The sequence below is a fragment of the Protopterus annectens genome, chromosome 4.part0 (assembly GCF_019279795.1).
Source record: "Protopterus annectens isolate FY-2018-M chromosome 4.part0, PAN1.0, whole genome shotgun sequence".
Taxonomy (NCBI): Eukaryota; Metazoa; Chordata; order Ceratodontiformes; family Protopteridae; genus Protopterus; species Protopterus annectens.
This window is the reverse complement of record NC_056733.1, coordinates 170,807,996-170,830,025: the sequence shown is the minus strand read 5'-3', so window position 1 is coordinate 170,830,025 and position 22,030 is coordinate 170,807,996. Positions and strand designations below refer to the sequence as shown.

Sequence of the window (22,030 nt, the reverse complement as noted above, 5' to 3'; positions counted from 1 at the left end):
AACTTTAACAAACATTTAATATTCAGGCTATCATTTAAAATTCAGGCTATCGTTTAATCCTGGGTTCCTGGGATATTAAAATAGAATTGCCAGTAATAATATGATTTTTCTAAAAGTGCAGCTAGATTTCCACCCCTCCACCCACTGTTTCCAATATGTGAAATTCACATTTACTAAAAGCCTTACACACATGCTATGCTAGAGGGCATTATTTTATATACTTTAATAATAGTACCAGTATTCTGTGACTGGTTCCTTTGTATGACTGCAAGTTCATTTCAGTGATATAAACTACTGGAATAAGTACACACATTGGTGAAGATTTTAACTTTTAACCTTTCACTTCTCCAGTTATAAGTGCAGAGACTAACCCAAAGAAAATTTACATGTGACCTTACTGTAGTCTGGCTGGTGAACCTGTGTCACAAAACAATTCTCTCATAGTAAAACATTTAAAGTCCTCCAAATGACCTAAAGTGACAAGTATAGATTGTTAGCTGTCATGTGGTACTGAACAAGAAACAATATGCTCAAACTGACAGGTGCAGAAAATAAAAAAGAATCTCCTTTACCCTGTTTCTGTTTTAGATTTCAGCACTTTCTCTCAAGAATGTATGTGACAAACATCAGGTTCTTTATTTAGCCCACGAGAAGCACATTATTGTATCATTCATTGCTCACTGCTCTGCTCCGCTCATTCATGTCTTAGTTCCTCTACTGACTTCTCTGATAGCGTCTTATCCGCTGCACTTTTCCTTATCAAAGAAATCCTGTGGTCAAGAGCTCTTCTACCTTCATGAATTCAAGAATATACCAGTAGCCATTAAAGTAAAACAGCAGCAAGGGTTTTATCTGACATTTCTTCAAGCAGCATTTCCTAGTTTATTAACATATTGTGAAACTACATCTTGCATTGAACAATTGCAACAATCTAAACAGCCATCAGAAAGAGCTTAGTGTTTTTTTTTTTTCAGAAAAGAAAATCTAATTTGGCAGTAAACATCCATTGCTAACTTTTTGTAGGCCTAAAAAAGTAGAAATACAATCCATTTGAAAACTGTTCTATTACTGGCTAAATGTCAAGTGCAGATGAAGAATTGTATTAGTTATACTAAACCATCTTCCTTGATATAGATGGAATAAGCCAAAACATGCAATACTGCTAAAGTTTCCAGCTGTGTACCTGAGCAATAAAACAAGGAGTGTAGCTTTCTGCCAGATAAAGAAGTGTGTACTTAGAAAGACAGAGCCATATTCCTGTAGAATATAGCTGTCAATCACTAATGGTAATGGCAATAGCATTGTTCTAGAGTGCTGGTACCGAAAATGGTGGAAGGAAGGGATAGTTTTACTCCAGGCAAATGATAGCAGCACTGGTAGGTGGCTGCAGCAGTGGTGGTTACAGTAATGATGGTAGGACGCAATGTCAGTTGTGACTGTGGTGAAGGTAAATGGCGCTTGTGCTGGCATTACTCATTATCTGTAGTGGTCTGGGTAATGGCGATATAATAAGTGGGACTTTTGTTGGCATTATTCATACGTGGTGGTTTGAAGGCAGGAAGTGGTGGGTTTGGAGGGTAATAAATGATTCAGTAAGTTGGAAGTGGTGGTGCTGGTCACTGTGAAGGTTTTGTTAAATAATGCCAGCTGTGTCGATGCTGCCATTATTCATGAGGGGTGATGTCATGGGAGCAAGTGGTGGTTTTGCTAATGACATGATGTTACTTGCTAGGTGGTAGGTGGTGACACTAGTGGTAGTAATTGGTGGTATCAATCCTGTTGGGGCCAAATAGTGGTGAATGGTGCTGATTGGAAGTGGGAGATGTTTTTACAGAGACAATGCTGGTGGTTATTGGAAGTAGTAGATGTGATTACAGAAACAATGCTGGTGGTCATTGGAAGTTGTAGATGCGATTACAGAGACAATGCTGGGGGTCATTGGAAGTGGTAGATATGATTACAGAGACAATGCTGGTGGTCATTGGAAGTTGTAGATGCGATTACAGAGACAATGCTGGGGGTCATTGGAAGTGGTAGATATGATTACAGAGACAATGCTGGTGGTAATTGGAAGTGGTAGATGTGATTACCGAGAAGATGCTGGTGGTCATTGGAATTGGTAGATGTGATTACAGAGACAATGCTGGTGGTCACTGGAAGTGGTAGATGTGATTACAGAGAAGATGATGGTGGTCATTGGAATTGGTAGATGTGATTACAGAGACAATGCTGGTGGTAATTGGAAGTGGTAGATGTGATTACCGAGAAGATGCTGGTGGTCATTGGAAGTGGTAGATGTGATAACAGAGACAATGCTGGTGGTCATTGGAGAAGTGGTAGATGTGATTACAGAGTACATGCTGGTGGTCATTGGAAGTTGTAGATGCGATTACAGAGACAATGCTGGGGGTCATTGGAAGTGGTAGATATGATTACAGAGACAATGCTGGTGGTAATTGGAAGTGGTAGATGTGATTACCGAGAAGATGCTGGTGGTCATTGGAATTGGTAGATGTGATTACAGAGACAATGCTGGTGGTCACTGGAAGTGGTAGATGTGATTACAGAGAAGATAATGGTGGTCATTGGAATTGGTAGATGTGATTACAGAGACAATGCTGGTGGTAATTGGAAGCGGTAGATGTGATTACCGAAAAGATGCTGGTGGTCATTGGAAGTGGTAAATGTGATAACAGAGACAATGCTGGTGGTCATTGGAGAAGTGGTAGATGTGATTACAGAGTACATGCTGGTGGTCATTGGAAGTGGTAGATGTGATAGAGACAATACTGGTGGTCATTGGAAGTGGTAGATATCATTACAGAGACAATGCTGGTGGTCATAGTACACATCAGTGGCAGAAGTGCTGATAGTGGCACTTCTAATGGTAGTTAGTGGCAGTAGATAGTGCAGAAGCTCATTGATTTATATTTCTACCTCACAATTCCAGGGCTCTGCATTCAGTACTAACCTCCAGTCATTGTCTATGTAGAGTTTGCATATTTTATCGTATCCCTTCAAATTCTTTTCTGGGTACTCTGGCTTTTTCCTGCAACCCAGAAGTATTCTAGCTGAACTGGCTATGTTAAACCTCAACATATCTAGACATACCCACTTACATACGTGCACACACACACACACACACACACACACACACACACACACACACACACACACACACACTCACATACTCACATACACACTCACATGCACGCACCCACGCACGCATGCACACACACACACTCACACACACACACACACACACACACACACTCACATACTCACATACACACTCACATGCACGCACCCACGCATGCATGCACACACACACACACTCACACACACACACACACACACACACACACACACACACACACTCACATACACTCACATACGTACACATACACATGCACACACTAAGATTAAATGTAGCTGGTAATGCTGGTGATAAATAAAGGCTATTGCGCTGTTACTTGTGATAGTAGTAGGTACTGGCATATCTTCCCAGAAGTGTTACTACTTATCTCTGATTTATCATACTCATGTTTTGCAGGCAGTATTGAGTATTTTATCACATGCAGAGCAAACATTTTTGGTAAGACTATAAATTACATGTGTTATTTTATTAATAAGGGAAACTGCTTTTCATTTTTAGTCGCGCTCACAAACGGTTTGCTAGTTGCATTTCTGTCACTTTTGGTTGTTTTAGAGATCTTGCCTGTTCACATATTAGAGGTGAGTGTTCACAGAGAGCTTCTTTTGTTTTTTCTTATTACTACACACTTTTGTCAGGGAACTAAAGTGTAGTTCCTTGCAGGATCCTTTTACTTTTTATGTCTTTTCACCTTCACTGATTTCAATGACTAGTCAGGTATAAAAGATGTAGTTTCTTATGTTAGTACATGTATGCATGTGCATGCACATTCATGTGTACATTTGCACATGCAAACACACACACACACACACACACACACACACACACACACACTCACATACTCACATACACACTCACATGCACGCACCCACACACGCATGCACACACACACACACACACACACACACACACACACACACACACACACACACTCACATACTCACATACACACTCACATGCACGCACCCACGCATGCATGCACACACACACACACTCACACACACACACACACACACACACACACACACACTCACATACTCACATACACACTCACATGCACGCACCCACGCATGCATGCACACACACACACACACACACACACACACACACACACACACACACACACACACACTCACATACACTCACATATGTACACATACACATACACGTGCACACACTAAGATTAAATGTAGCTGGTAATGCTGGTGATAAATAAAGGCTATTGCGCTGTTACTTGTGATAGTAGTAGGTACTGGCATATCTTCCCAGAAGTGTTACTACTTATCTCTGATTTATCATACTCATGTTTTGCAGGCAGTATTGAGTATTTTATCACATGCAAAGCAAACATTTTTGGTAAGACTATAAATTACATGTGTTATTTTATTAATAAGGGAAACTGCTTTTCATTTTTAGTCGAGCTCACAAACGGTTTGCTAGTTGCATTTCTGTCACTTCTGGTTGTTTTAGAGATCTTGCCTGTTCACATATTAGAGGTGAGTGTTCACAGAGAGCTTCATTTGTTTTTTCTTATTACTACACACTTTTGTCAGGGAACTGAAGTGTAGTTCCTTGCAGGATCCTTTTACTTTTTATGTCTTTTCACCTTCACTGATTTCAATGACTAGTCAGGTATAAAAGATGTAGTTTCTTATGTTAGTACATGTATGCATGTGAATGCACATTCATGTGTACATTTGCACACACGCACACACACACACACACACACACACACACACACACACACACACACACACGTATACATGCATATGTGTTTGCTTGTGTGTGCAAGTACACAAAATATACACACACATGCATATGTATGCTCATAAGGATACTCACACGCACGTAGAAATGCACACTCACACTTAAAAAAAGCTGTTTTCCATTGATAATCATTTTATACAGGTTTCATGCAGACCCATTATGCTATATATACTACAGATAGAATTATAGAAAACATTTTGAGAACTTGATTATTAAAAAGGTATAGGATGTGTTGCAGTATCCAATATGTTCAAATGTAGTGGCTTGGCTGTTTGTGGCAAGTTGCCAAGTATGCCATCATGTTAGGGTAGTAAATGTGCAACATCTATCAGTGCTGCAGTCCGACATTTGAGAAGCCATACAAGTAAGATTTAGTGTCATGCCGGTAAGTATACACATACAGCCAGGCCAGCGCACACCTGGTCGATGCCACACAGGGTGATGAGTGATTGTCACAGAAGCAGATCCACTGGAGATAAAAGGGCCCTATGTCTTCACTTTCCCACTGTTGTCTGTGTTTGTATTTCTTCATTCCATTTCCAAGCTCTGTGAAGTCAGACACTGTGATTTTCGACCAGCTGACATTATGAATTGTCTATTGAATGTGTATTCTACTATGTCATTAACTGCTATTTAACTTCAGAAATATGCATATTAAATCATATATAATTTCTTGGATCTAGGAAAATGCTTAAAATTAGGAAGAATGCTTGCAAGCTGGTCATATAGCTTCACAAATATGTAAAAACAACTGTTGAGTTTATTAAATGTGCTTTCATTGAATTCAGACAGAAAAATCAAGTGGTAGTATTGCTGTCCACTACAACCCGCATTTCAAACAATGCATTTTTTTGATGGAGTCAGCAACTGACAAACAAAGTATTACAGCATTGTTAGCAGTCAGAAGTAAACGTATTATGCAAAACATAATTCAACGTTCCCTTAAGTGACAGGGTTATGTCTGCATACTTGGAAATGCCTGCATACACTGCACAGAAAATCCCACAAGGCTAAGTAGAAGGCAAGAAAAATGTAAGTGTGCAGCTAAGTTACATTTATAAAATGGAGTTTAACAGAGGTTTACAAACAGTGCTTTCTGGTGACTGAAGTAGATTCAGGTTTATTTACCCATACTAGTTGAAGGCACCTTGACACATATTATTTTCTTGAATTGTTTTTGTAATGGACATTTGTAACAGCTGATGTGACCTATGAGTAAGAAAATGAAGTGTGTTTGATGTATGTATCCGTGCAGTCTCATTACAGAAACATAGACATACTGTTTCTCATTCTCTTAATAAGGAAATCACTTACACTGCTCATCAGCGTCTGATGCCTTTTCCTTTGATGAAGACAGCAGCAGTGACAGTCTTTCTCCAGAGCCACCCAGAAGTGAAGACTCTCCAGAATCATCTGGTTCCATGGGCTCTCCTCCCGACTCAAAGAGTGCACCAGCAACGTCTGCTACTGCAACAGGCACACTGCAGGTAATATATGCACATGGCTCTCACAGTTAATCCACTCCTTTACCAGACATACAAATTTCTGCACCGGATCTGCTACACTGAGAGCATGACATCATAACATGTAAGGAGTATTTTATACCACACATATTACATAGACATACATATCTATGGAGTCATATGCTTAGACCACCCATGCCCCCCCCCCCCGTGCACACATTGACACACACAAACATTGACACACACACACACACACACACACACTCACGAAAGCCACAGAATAAGCAATTAATCTCAGACACCTATAGGTTTTCTTTATTAACAAAACATATGGTTAATATTAATGCATATCATGTTGCTTAAAGAAGAATCCAGATAGCAGTGACAGATTAATATCATATGTCTAAAATGCGTGGATTAATCTCTGCATACATAATTTCATCCTGTACTATTCTTATCAAGCCATTTACAAATGATTGCATTTGTGTACAAAAATAATTGTAGGCGCATATAAAATTTCCTGAAACATCCTAACAACTGAGTAGAAGCATTCCATCAGTAGCTCTTTGCATGCTAATATTAAAATTCCTGATTTTTCCACATAGTTTTGCCTGTAAACCTTAAAGATGGGAAGAGAGATGCAGCTCAGCAAACAGCATTGATAATCTGGTGCAAATTGCAGAGAATAAAACCACATTACTGCAGTTATTATCATTAGTTAATTATACAATGCTGAGCACATACACTCAGTAAGATATAAACACATTGGAGACAATACTGAACTACAAATATTGGTAATAACCCTGGTGGTATAGAGAAGTTTGCAGGCCTGTAGCAACAGGAATGGGAGATGTACTAGTAATATGTCATCTGGACCACAGCTTTAGTTACTATTTAAAGAAAAGCTGGACAGATGCACTAGTGCATGGATGAATAGATGGGTGGATGCACTAGTGCATGGATGAATAGATAGGTGGATGCACTAGTGCATGGCTGAATAGATGGGTAGATGCACTAATGCATGGATGAATAGATGGGGGATGCACTAGTGCATGGATGAATAGATGGGTGGATGCACTAATGCATGGCTGAATAGACAGGTAGATGCAGTAATGCATGGATAAATAGATGGGTGAATGCACTAGTCCATGGATGAATAGATGGGTGGATACCTGTCTGCATGGATGAATAGATGGATGGATGAGCAGATGGATATGAGGTTGGCTAAAGAGACAGACAAATGGATGAAGTTAACCTCCAAAAAATATACTCCGACAGAAAACTAACCTCTGGCACCCCAATCACACTGCTCAGCTGTGTCCAGAAATTACAGCATCAAAACTGATAATCATATCACCCTAAATAATTTCCACCCCTCTGCACGTCCATATTCCAGAAATGATTATCGGTATTCATCATGGGTGGCAACTGACCTTATGGGTCATTCATGCTCCAGAAGTTATCATAGAAACTATTTGTATGCCACCATGTTTGGTAAATGACCCACAGGTCATTCCTGTTTTACAAATTAAACCATTAACATTCATTGTCTACTGGGGGTAGCTCCTAGCCATTGCACCACACATACCATGGGAAGCACAACACCCCACTGTAGGTCTTTCCGTAAAATGAAGTATAAGATTGTTCTGCCATCATGAGTAACAGCTGCTGCCCACTACTCATCCATGTTACAGAAGCAATACCAACCAATTGTTAGGATCCCTACCTCACAGCTTCAGAGCCAGATATTCAGTCCTGATTTCCACTTGCTGTCTGTCTTAAGACAGCATGTTCTTCCAATATCAACATGTAGTCTTCTCCTGGTCCTTCCATTTTCCCCAGCTCCTAAATACATGCTAGTTCACTATTCCAAATTCTTTGTCATTTTGCATTTTTTCCATTGCTCTTGTGGCCTAAGTGAGGGTTGAAAAAGGTCAGAGACAAATGAGTTCTCAAACCTGGTTAGCAAGTGAATGATTTAAAATTAAAATGAGTCTTCCACTAAAAGCGATGCCCCATAATTGCCACTACTGACCAATGAACTCTGTTTAAATTCAGTCAGGTGGAGTCAACTGAGAAGGATAAATACTATTACTAGATACTGATTAACAAGATAACATGCTTTATTAGCATTCCAATTCACTGGTTCACATTTTGTTTCAGTTTTTATAACCAAGATGTGCTAAAACCATCAGTGCTGCCCTGAACTGTTAACAACTGCAGTAGATATAAATGATGAAGACACAGACTGAAAGGCTTTGTAAAACATCAAAATACTATCTAACAAAATGAAAAATATTACCCAAAATGGTACCTCCAAAATTGTGGTTTGAAATAACATTGTATCCCACTCTTGTTGATAGATTTAAAGTATCATAAAAATCAAAAAACATCATAAAATGAAGTTAGACCATTCCCAGCTTTCTGTGGGCAACTTTGCAAATAACCTTATAATGCATGACTCTAATCTCCATTTCTTCTCAAAAAATTGAAACACATCTCATTTGAAAGATCTCACTCTATTAAATGCACATAACAATCACTAGCAGAGCTCAGCAGCCTATGTAGATACCAACTAGAAACATGGTTCCTGGGAAAGAAGTTGGAATTTCATTATAGTAAATTTATTCCAGCATACAAATCTTGAAGAAATTAAATTGCAAATGCTTATATAGTTTTATTTCAGGAATAAATCAGTTCTGCAGACAAAGACATTAAGCATTTCTAAATACCATGATTTTTGTGTATACAAAGGTAATTAGCACTATTTCTAAATGAAAGAAAACATTTCTGGGGAGCAGACCCAGATAAGAGCAGTTAACGTTCAGGAATATGTGAATAAGCAGACAGTTCTACAGCCTTGAACATTGTCCGTTAATGTTATCTTTGTACAGTACTAACTTTATGTACATGGACTGCTTCATTAATCTGGCAATTACAACTACCCTGGTGGTTACAGACTATATTATGATAGCCTGCAAATTCTCGTAAATGAATGTTAACCCAAAAGTGGCAGTTACTTGGCTGTGGTAGCATTCCTTTCCAATTTTTTTTTTACATTGTGTACTTGGCATTAGCTATCACAATTTTCCAGGCATTCCTGTTACTGAGGCCAAACCATTGTCCATTAAGTCTGTATAATTGCATGATTCTAATAAAGTGTTACTGGGCTCATGTGCCAGTTTGTAATGCTTAGAATATCATAGATTAAAAGTTCCGCACTGTGTTTCTGTAAGAACATAGTTATAAGATAGCTGCCTGATAAATATTACACATCTAAAAATATCTGAAGAGTGTATTGTCATTTCCATTCTATATGATTAGCTTTATTTAAAAGCTTGCTATATTCGGAAAGTATGTATATTACATAAACGGAACAGTTTTGATACAGATCTGTTTTTTCAACATTCAGTTTCCAACTTTAAATGTTTTGCATTACTTCTGTTATAAGTAGTGTATTTTAGATGACAGAAAATTCATTAAATTGTATCTGTTTTGTGTTTATTTTCACAGATTCATAGATAGTAACTAGGCTAGCAACTCGGGGGGGGGGGGGGGGCTTTTCTAAGCCTAGTCAAGTTTTCCCAAAAGAATAATGATGTCATGTATACAAGTAGGACATTGATGGCCAGGCATTTATAAGCTACCTCTGTCCATAAGGGACATGGGTGCCAGGCTAGGTGTAAATTCCTATTCCCCATCCACTGTTCTAGGTTGTGCTTAAATTGAGTAATAGATGTGCTCAGCTTCACATGAATGGGAAGCTTGTTCCATAGGAGGGGCAGTCTTTGGGACACATATCTGGTTCTTCAGTATGTTCTGTTTATGTCACAGACAAAATTCAGCCCATAGACCTTGTTTGATTAGTACTATTTGACTTATGAATATCAGGAGGGTCATAAGTGTGGGGTCTGCAGATGCCTTGTAAGCTAGGCATAAATCTCCCCTCAGCATTCTATAGCATAATGACTAGACGAAAAGGCTTTAAGGCACTCTGCATAAGGCAGGCTTGCTATGCCTTGTATTCTTTTTGTAAGGAACCTCTGAGGTCATTCTAGTTGCTGCATATGTCTGGTCAGGTACATATCGAAGGAAGAATTGTACTCTGTGATTGGTCTGATAAGGGCAGAGTACAATGCGACAATGTTCTCTTTGGACCCAGATGCCATGTCCTTACTCATAAGTTGTGCAACATAAAAGGACTCCCTCACCACTGTGGTCGTGTGGTGGTCAAAGTACGGCTACTGTCTATGTGCATACCCAGATCCCTGACCACTGGGTTGACTCTTAGGGGGCATAATTTCAACATGGTAATTATATAAGATGATTGACTTCCCAAAGTGTACAATTATTAATTTCTTAGCATTGAGTCTAAGACCATGACTTTGGCACCAATCATCTGCAAATTTTGTCAGCCATAAACCCCCAGTGTTTGCTTCCACTTCAGAGAAATACATGCCAAAAAGGAGAAGGCCCAGTAACCAACCCTGGGGGACTTCACTAGTGACTAGCCTCTTGATGGAGATGGCTTCATCTATTTTTGACCTCCTGGGTGCTAACAGTGAACCAGTTAGCTATCCAGTGGGTGATAAAAGGGTTTATACCTAATTTAGTGAGCTTGTCAATAATGCTTGATTGGGTTTATTGTATCAAGATCCTTGGCCAGGTCAAGGTAAGCTGTATGGACACATTACATAATGATTGTCGCAATTCCTTTTAAAAATGCCACATCCCGGTCTGGTTTATGAAGATATTAGTTGCTGACTTTCCATTTGTGATGTTTCAACTGAAGATTCCCCTAACAGACTACAGCCACAGAGTGGTAGTATGGGGTAGGGGCATGATCAAGCCCAAGTTGCACTGCTCTTCACCTTGGTGACATAATTGTCCTTAAGTGTGGCATAGCCTGATCATAGGCAAACAAATAAAGAATAGATATGCACAATCCACAACAAGGGTAGAGAGATAGCAGATGCCTAAGTGATAAATGCCTAATGGCACTGCACCCCTCCAGCTAAATACAAAATGTTCAGTCTCTCTCCATGTAGCCATAGCAATGGACTAATTATCGCTACTGCACTGGTTTCCTGGTGCCCTGACTATAGGGTACCCACTAGGCATCTGCACTACAAGTGACCTAGTGAACATTTGCTATAAGAAAATGTTTTTTGCTTTATTTTATTTATTAACTAGACAGGTGAGGTGATAAAATGGACCCTTTTCTGTCATGATTGTGTTTGGTAGACAGTAAATTAACATTACTACTGATACTATAGTACAGATTAACACAAATGTTTGTCAGATATTTTATAGGGAATAACATTAGCCAAAGAGCAAAAAAGTAGGGTATTTTTAAATACCAGTATGATGTCAGATGTACATTTCTCAAAGTCACAGAAACACTGAAGTAACTTTAGAAGCTCATAACATTTTTCTAGGGTTCCCGTTAAAATTACAAGGACCACAACTGTGATATTCAGAAAAGCCAGCCTGAAAATATAATTACAGGGAATATACATACTAAGTCTGAGGTTACACTACCTCAGAGCATTCCCCTTACTTCGAAGAACATCAAGCTCAGAGTTAGTATATTAAAGTAGTAGTGGTAGGGGACTGTGGCTCCCCACTCAGGAGCATTCCGCCTGCAAAATGCTTTAGCAGCATCAGTGAGGTTTGAGTTTCAGTCCAGTTATGTGCTAATTTCACTTACAGGTATAGCGCATCCAACATGGAGTTTTATTTATTTAGTGAAATGCTAACTGTAAGGCAGAATATGAGCACTGGGCATGCCTGCATGTGAGAAAGTCATTTAAAGTGTGTGCTACTATCAGTCTTCTCAGAATAGACACTAATCCTGTCCTAAGACAACTAAGAATTGGCCTTGCTATTCCAATTCTCCCTGACAGTAACTTCCAGTTGAAGATGGTAGACTTTTTTAAACATCTTTATTAAATCACATTTTAAACAATGACATAGGCACACATACATTAATACAAAACAAAACAAACCATGGTAACATTGTTCATTATTTTCATACAGTTTACATATGTTTTCTTTTTAACAATTATCATTCATTCCATTACATAATTTGATCAATTCCTGCCTTCCCTTAAACATCACTTCTCCACAAGAACATTATTCTCAATGAATTGTTTGCACAATTCCATTTTTTCTATATAATTTATTTTTTCCTATTCTAAAGATCCCACCTCCAGATGTTCTTCGTGTTTCACTGTTGCAGTCATCACATTTGGGTTATCGGCTTGCAGTAGCCCTCAGACGGCCTGATTAACAAAGTCTTGGGTCCTGCGTCGGTTGCTGTCTCTTCTTCTGTGATGTAAGGTCATCAGGGGTATAAAACATGCAGCCGACGCCATTACATCAGTCTTTCTTCCCGTGCAGTGCCCGAAGCAGAAGCAGTTCGCAAGTGCCGGTCGGCCAACTCCTGAAATTTTCATTTTCGAATTTCAGAACCGAAGTCTTCAACTAAAAGCTAAGTACCCCATTGGGGAAACTTTTTCTTGCTCTAAACCGATGTCAGTAAAAGTAAATAATTGCATTTCTTGTGGAAAGCAAATACCTCATAAAGATTTTCATTCGTACTGTATTCCTTGCCTTGGCCCTGACCACAACGTACCTCACTGTCGGTTTTGTGCCTTATTTTAACCATGAACTATTCGTCGTTGGTATATTTTTGCTTCTAAATATTTTCGTGCTCGGTTCAATTATCCTGATATGTCTTCGGTAAGTCATCCGACTACCGACATTCTGAAAAAACGCAAAGATAAAGACAGAGACAGGCTGCCTAGGTCCAAAACTGCTGACAATGCTTCTCCTAAGCCAGTCGCCAGTTCGCCGGTACTCATTGAGGCACTTTCGCAACCCCTGATACCCACTACTTCAGATTCACAAACCCCTACTGAGACCCACTCGAGATGCTTCAACTGTGGAACCTGCGGATGTCTCTAACTTGGATGGGTCCGGAGGCGCTGTGCAGGCACCAGCTTCTGAGGGTGTATTCAGGCCTACTGACTTGCATATTAAACCAATGCCATCTTCTTCTTCAAGGCCTAAAACTCGAACCATGCCTAGAAAACTGACGCCCAGACTGCATGGTCAGGCCTCTATGCCTAAAAAACAAATGATAAGAATGGCTGAAGACCTTATTACTTTAATCAGGGGAAGCCAACCTTCCCCCTGTAAGAGACCTAGGGCTGAGTTTGCTTATGATACTTCTGACCAGGATTGTGAAATTTCTGTTTCCTCTGATGACCAGGATTTACCCTTATCTATCTATGAGGATTCTGATGCTGAGGACTCTATTCCCTCTGCCCCCCCCCCCCAGAGGATTTCTCTTTTGGAGAAACCTTGCATACTCTCAGGGAGTATTTTCATTGGGAAAGTCAGGATTTCTCTGATGCTAAAACGATGCTTAGGGATTTCTTACTCCTGTCCCAGCACAGGCCTTTAGCTATACCTCCTGTACTGGGCATTGTTGATGATGCCTTTTCTGAATCTAGCATGGCCCCTGACTCTTTACCTACTGCTCTCAGAAAACCTGATAGATATTACAGGGTTCCTGACTCTCACAAGTTCCTTTTCAAAAATCCTACTGCGGATCCTGAGACCATTTCACAGGGACCCAAGGGCATTAAGGGTACTACTGCCAAAAATCCTACCCCCTCTGATAGAGACTCCAGGGCGCTGAATAGATGGGGTAAGAAGGTATACACTTCTGCAACTTTGGCCATTAGGGCCTTGAATTGCCAGTTTCATATGTTAAAGTATCAGCAGTATATTATTGGATTGCTTAAACAGAAAATTATGTTGATTCCTGATTGTGCTGAAAATAAAGATTTACAGGATTTAATGCATTCTGCTGAACAAATTGGTAAACATACTTTGCAATGTGGTTTTGATTCACTAGAGGCATCTTGCAGGGCTACTGTAACTGGGTCTGTACTTAGAAGGCATGCTTGGCTTAAGGAGCAATCCTTGGCAGATCATGTCAAAGTGAAATTACTGGATGCTCCCTTAAATCAGGACCGCCTGTTTGGAAACAAGGCAGAAGAAGTTCTTAAAAAGATGGAGGAAAAAGCTAAATCTATGCAAACTGTTAAATATTTTTTACAACTACAACCTCGAAGATTTAGTAGGCATTGGCCTTCTAAGAACTGGCCCTTTCCTGCCTCTTTCAGACCTTCTCAGTCCAAACCCAGATCCAGCAGAGCACCCAGGCTTCAGTCACAGGAGACGTACAGGACTAAGCAGTGGGGGGCCTCCACTTCCAAATCTGGGAGTAATAAAACTCCCCCCTATGATAAACTGTCTCAATGACCTCTTTTTAAAACTTCCAAGCACTTCTCAACTGTCTGCCCCTTTGGGGGGAAAGATTGCACTTCATGCAAAGAACTGGGGACTCATTACCCAGGACAAATGGGTTTTAAATATAGTGTCCCAAGGATACAGATTTCACTTCCACACATCCAAGAGGTTGGCTGGATCTACCTCCAAATCAGTGGGCAGAGGCCCAAAAGCAAGTACTATCTCTTAAGCATAGGGGCTATTCAATTGATACCAAAAGAGGAAAAGGGATAAGGTTTCTACTCAAGACTTTTCCTGGTACCCAGAAAAGACAATTCATGGCGTCCTGTCCTGAACCTGTCTACTCTAAACACCTTTTTGGTGATTCCAAAATTCAAGATGCTGACTCTTCACCAGTGGCTTCCTATGCTAGGCAAAGATGCCTGGTTGGCAACACTAGATTTAAAGGAAGCATACCTGCACATCCCAATCAGCGAATCTTGCAGAAGATACCTACGCTTCAAAGCAGGCTACATGCACTATCAGTTCTCTGCACTGCCCTTTGGCTTATCTACTGCACCCAGGGTATTCACAAAGTGCCTAGCTCCAGTCACTGCATTTTGCAGGCAAAGAAATATGCAAATATACCCACATCTGGATGATTGTCTAGTTCAGGCAGAAAGCCATGACATACTTTTGAAACATCTGGCCTTTGTACAAAGGGTGCTAACTTGTCTGGGGTACACCATAAATGAAAATAAATCACACCTGGTACCCTGTCAACAAATTATATTCCTGGGAGCAAGCTTGAATACAACTTCCCAGATGGCTTTCCTCACGCCAGAGAAACAAATTCATTTGACAACCTACTTCAAACAAGGGGCCACAAAAACCCTGCTATCTGAAAGGCAAATATTACAAGCCTTGGGGTTCATGGCCTTCTGCATTCTTCTAATTCCACATGCATGGCTGCATATGAGGAAACTACAATGGTATCTAAAAAGCCTATGGTGTCAACATTCTCAGGATCTAGAAGCAATGATTCCTATCATACCTCGCCTACACCTAGAGTTCCTTTGGTGGGCAGAGACATGGGGGGGGGGGGCTCATCTGGCAGGGAAGTGCATTCAGGGCAAATGGAACCCAAGTCAAATGCACCTGCATATCAATCAAAAAGAAATGTTAGTTGTACAGAATGCTCTAACAGCCTTCAAGGACCACATTCTTCCAGGACAATTAATGGTAAAGATGGACAACACCACTGTTATGTGGTACATAAATCATCATCATCATCATCATCCCCTTTTTCCCATTTACATGGGGTCGGGGTATCGTATTAACTGTCGCCAACTCTCTCGATTCAGTGCCACTCTCCTGCCTTCTTCAACACTCATGCCTGACTGTTGCAGATCTTCTTTCACACAATCCATCCACCTCTTTGCTGGACGCCCTCGCTTCCTCTTACCTTCTTCGTGTCTGTCCCAAATCTCCCTCACCAGATTGTCTTCTGCTTTTCTACACATGTGCCCATACCATCGTAATCTGTTTTCTTTGATCTTTTCTGCAATTGGAGCTACTTTGGCTTCTGCTCTTATGTCCTCATTTCTTCACCTGTCCCGCAGTGTGCATCCTACCACCTTTCTCAGGCACTTAATTTCCATCACCTCTAGCTTCTTCAACTGTTCTGCCTTTACTGCCCAGGTTTCTATACCATACAGTAGTACTGGTCGCACCACTGTCTTGTACACCTTACTTTTCAGCTTCTTTGGCATTCTTCTGTCATATACTACACCTGATACTTTATGCCAGTTGGCTGCAGCCCCTCTGATTCTAGCTTTGACCTCTTCATTCAGACTACCCTTCTCCTCAACCACCCCTACCAGATACTTGAAGCTGTTTACCTGTTCCACTATATTCCCATCTATCTCTATTCTCAGCTTCTTCTGATTTCCCCAATCTGCTGCCATTACCACTGTCTTATCTGTGCTTAGTTTCATCCCATGTGCCTTCAGATTTGCATTCCATTCTCCTATCCTTTGCTGAAGTTCTAGATCAGAGTCTGCCTGTACTGCCACATCATCTGCATACAGCAGCTTTGTTGGTCTGACCCCTCCAACCTGTTTGCTGATGTAGTCCATTACCAGTATGAACAGCAGTGGGCTCAGAGCTGAACCTTAGTGTATACCCACTCCCACTGGGAACCCCTCAGTGAGGCCAAACACTGTTCGTACTTGAGTCACTGGGTCCTTGTACATAGCCTGTACTAATTCTACCAATGTTTCTGGGACTTCAAACCACTGCAGTACTGCCCAGATCAGCTTTCTTGGGACCTTGTCATATGCTTTCTCCAAGTCTAGGAAATCCCAGTTTGACTCTCTCCTCTTCTCTAGTTTCTTCTCAAGTATCTGTCTCAATGCAAACATCCGAACTGTTCATCTCCCATCTTACATTCTACTATTCTGCGTATCCATTTATCAATCGCCCTCTCCAGAACTTTCATGCAGTGTGGTAGGAGTTTGATGCCTCTGTACTGTCCACAGTTGTGGATGTCTCCTTTGTTCTTGTACACTGGCACAAGTATGCTTATTCTCCAGTCATCTGGAATATGCCTTTCTCTCCACACTGCAATTAGTACCCTCAGGAGCCATTTCTCCCCTAGCTCACCCAGCATCTTTATCATATCTGCTGAGACCTCATCTGAGCAAATAAGCAGTGGGATACGCATTCTTACCCCTTCTGCAGTTCTGCAGACTAGCCATGGCATTGTGGAACACAGCCTTGAGCTACCAAGTGCATCTACAAGCTCAATTCCTGCCAGGGAAACTAAGTACACTGGCAGACGAACTAAGCAGAAAACTCATGGACCCACACAAGTGGAAACTGGAACCTAGGATTTTCAACATGTTGACAAGCAAATGGGGGAGCCCAGATATAGACCTGTTTGCCTCGCACCAGAACTATCAATTGGACAAATTTTGCTCAAGGACTCCCCACAGACAAGCTTGGAAAGTGGATGCTCTGTTCTTCAGCTGGAAAAATCTATCAGTTTATGCCTTTCCTCCTCTGCCTCTGCTCTCCAAGGTACTACTAAAGATAAAGCAAGACAAACCAAGGACGATTTTGATTGCACCAGACTGGCCATGCCAACACTGGTACCCCCTCTTGCGCAGTGTGTCACTGTTGGCCCCATGGTACCTGCCTCAGACTCCTACCCTGCTGCCTCAGCAGGAGAACCAGATTCTACACCCTCAGCTTCAAACACTGAACCTAGCAGCCTGGCTAATTACCTAATTTCTCATTTACCATCCCTCAGTAAACCAGTGATGGATATCATTTTAGAGGCAAGGAGGCCTAGTACTAGAAAATCTTATGCTGAAGAATGGAAAAGATTCTGTGCCTGGAACCAATTGCAAGGGATGAACACAGCAGTACCCAATTTACCTCAGATTTTACTATACTTAACTGAGATGCTTCACAAGGGCCTGTCTTTTTCCTCAATAAAAATTCATGCCTCAGCCATTTCAGCTCATTATAACACAGAACCTCCCCTCTTCTCTCATCCACTGCTCAAGCAGTTCCCTAGAGAGGCCAAAATAAGACCACCCAGGAGAGCTCCAACTCCAGCCTGGGACCTTAACTTTGTATTGGAGAAACTCACCCTTCCTCCTTTTGAGCCAGCTGCTACTGCAGATTTAAAATTCCTTTCTTGGAAAACAACTTTCCTTTTAGCAATCACTTCAGCAAGAAGGGTATCTGAATTACAGGCCCTTATGTCAGTGGAGGCTTTCATCATCTTTCATGTGGACAGGGTGTCCCTCAGGACCAATCCCTCTTTCATGCCCAAAGTAGTATCCAGTGTGGCCCTTAATCAGGCCATTCATTTGCCAACCTTCTTTCCTAATCCACAGAAGAAAGGGGAATGGACACTGCACTCCTTAGATGTGCACAGACAACTTAGATTCTATTTGGACAGGACTAAACCTCAAAGGAAATCTGAACAACTGCTGGTGGCATTTGCTGCAGGGACAGAGGGAAAGGCTATTTCAAAGCAAACCATTTCTAAATGGATAGGCCATTGCATTCATTTCTGCTATAAGCACCATGGAAAACCTATCCCACAGGGGATCAGACCCCATTCAACCAGGGCTGCATCTACCTCTATAGCCTTTCTCAAAGGTGTACCTACTAGGGACATCCTAGAAGCTGCTACCTGGAGTTCTGTACATACTTTCACCAAGCATTACCATTTACCTTCTTCTTCTTTCGGCTTTTCCCAGTTAGGGATCGCCACAGCGGATCATCTGTCCACTCATAATTGGCAGTGGAGTTTTTACGGTGTTGAGTTGCCAGCCCGGTGCCCAACCTTCTACTGAAGGCACATACATGCACGCATTCACACCTAGGGCCAAATTAGAGTGTCCAATCCACCTACAGCATGTCTTTGGGATGTGGGAGGAAACCGGAGCACCGGGAGGAAACCCATGCGACCACAGGGAAGACATGCAGACTCCACACAGAAGGCACCCCAGCCAAGGATCGAACTGGAGAACCTCTTCTGTGAGGCAGCAACACTAACCGCTGCACCACATTGGCCGCCCAAGCATTACCATTTACTGATTTTCTCTAAATCCAGAGCTGGCTTTGCCACTGCAGTCTTGCAGGGCCTTATAGCTGGACCTAATGCTATCAAATTTCCTCCTCCCAACCTTAGCTTTGGGAATCTACCCAAATGTGATAACTGCAACAGGGAAACACGAAGAACATAGTACAGTTGTATACACTTACCATAAATGTAGATGTTCAAGTGTATTCACTGTTGCAGTAATGGTTACCCTCCCACCAGCCCCCTGACTTATTTTGGCTATACCTCTTCTCTCCTTTACTATGCTTAAAAGCTTTCTGGTGTATTTGCTTTTTTGTTGGAGGTATAACCTTGTATATTTACAGATTTAATTGCTTCTCATTAGGGGGGCACCTGACATCTGGGGCAAGGAAAGCTGATGTAATGGCGTCGGCTGCATGTTTTATACCCCTGACGACCTGATGTCATGGAAGAAGAGACAGCAACCAACGCAGGACCCAAGACTTTGTTAATCAGGCCGACAGAGGGCTACTGCAAGCAGATAACCCAAATGTGATGACTGCAACAGTGAATACACTCGAACAACTACATTTACGGTAAGGGTACACAACTGTACTTTCTTTTATCTCCTTTGCAATATTCAGTTCTTCAGTTATGTTGATTTAGATTTCAATTTCCATTTTCTAGGAATTGCTTTTTTGGCAGTCAAGAGCGTTAAACTTAGTAAGGTCATAATATGTCTAGGCAATTCAGATCCTATATTCCTATCTCAAAAGCACCATTTTCTTAGTTACAACCATTTGCTCCCCAATGTTGCTTTTCTGTGTTTCCTAATAACTCACTGAGTTACAATTTACTAATGCAAGCACCTATCATATGGATGTCATTTTTTTTCATGAGATTAGAATTCTGCCGTGGGTGGTGTGGGGAATCTCACGCTCTCCCCCACAAATTATATGTAAGGGTTAGCACACATATTAAGGTGAATCAGGGTGGTCAAGCCTCTCTGGCCACCATACTCATATTTAACCCTACCCCCAACCCTATTACCATATGAAAAACTCTTTCCCCTAAAAGTACCACTATTCACATAAATTTAGTATTTTGGTCCAGTGGGACTTTTTATCAAAAGATCACCTTTGTTTTTCCTTTTTCAATCTGTTGATGTTCTGCTTTTTGATTGTTCGGCTTTAGCAATACTCTAGTTGAAAAGGTCGACTGAATGAGTGTTGACATTTTTTGAATTTGAACATTGTTTATATATTTATAGATAGATAAATCAATATATATATATATATATATATATATATATATATATATATATATATATATATATATATTGATGATATGTATATACACACAGACACACACATATTTTTAACACATATTTTATCATGTGCTGCTTGGTTGCTTTAATTACCGGTATTAAACAATTATTGATGTAAGATTTTAATAATGTGCAATATGATATCCTGCACTATTGGCTGACTGTCATTTAGAATGTGCCTTTTTACTCTGTCTAATGCAGGCTATGTAATGTTCTGTACCATTTGCCGATGTTACTGTTTTTGAATGTTTGCTCTATATAAGCACATATAGCTAAGCCTGGCTGTGTCTGTCCTGAAAACAGGCCATAGGCTCTGTGAGTCATGCTTGGTCACCTGCATTTAAAACTGTGTCAGTGTTTCAACAAGTAGCACACTTGCTTTAAGTGCAGAAGACTGTGGGTTCTATTCCCACATGAGACAGATTGATTATTGACCCTTCAGTGCAGAGTAAGGATGGTGCTACCCTTTGGAAGGGACATTAAACTGAGGCCCCATCTTGACCTGATGAATACAAATAAGGAGTTCCAGGCCTTAGCAACATGGTATGAGTACAGACAATATTCAGCAGATTTATAGGTTTGTGGACAGACAACACGTTTTATCACTGGATCGTAATGACCGACTGGGAACACAGCTGTATAGAATGGTATTTAGTGCTCCACAAGCAGATAGATGCTGAATAATTTTACAGCTGGTAGACATTGAGTATATGTTAGTTGATGTGGTAGTTCTAACCAATTTATACTTTTTAGCGCTAACAGCGGTGGGTTCTAAAAGGGATATTTGCTGCAAATTTATCAACTTTGCTATAGTATTAAAAATAAAATCAGAAACTAGCTCGCAATAACCCCAGGCAGTCAGCAAACAAATAGTATAAAAAGCAGTCACGTTTCTTCAGACCCTGGTTCCTGGGATATCAAATCCAAATGAAGTATAAATTCACTCTCGATTTAAAACACAAAGTAGCAGTTTTATTCAGGTACACAATTGGCAAGCGCTTTCGCTATCAAGCTTCATCAAGCCTATAACAGTCAAATCTAAAATGAGGCTTATATAAAAAATTAAAAAAATGTCAATCAACACAATTAATCAATTAGTGAAATAGCCGCTTAAAGGCATCAGCTTCATAAAACTTTCATGAATCAACAAAAATTGAACAGATGCATTTTAAAATTCAACCATATCTAAACATATATATATATATATATATATATATATATATATATATATATATATATATATATATATATACACACATACATAAAAAACAATTATATATGCATATATATAAAAAAGGACATATATCGCTTACTTAAAAACAAATACATTTATACTACATAAAAATATCATCATAAAAGGTTACGAGTCCTATTCATCAAAAATCACACTATATCTATTTTCTGTGTCTCCTATTTTTAAGGGCAGGTCTAAG

The 22,030-nt window shown here is 40.5% G+C and overlaps 1 protein-coding gene across 5 annotated transcripts in view; it reads left to right on the top strand.

The window, feature by feature from the left end:
• The window catches only part of MYOCD (myocardin), a 191,388-nt gene that overhangs the window by 115,469 nt on the left and 53,889 nt on the right, over positions 1-22,030 (top strand). For all 5 annotated transcript variants that reach the window (XM_044068157.1, XM_044068156.1, XM_044068154.1 and 2 more), the window contains one exon: positions 6,224-6,408. In XM_044068157.1, the coding sequence (XP_043924092.1) occupies positions 6,224-6,408 (185 nt within the window). The remainder of the gene's footprint in view (positions 1-6,223; positions 6,409-22,030) is intronic.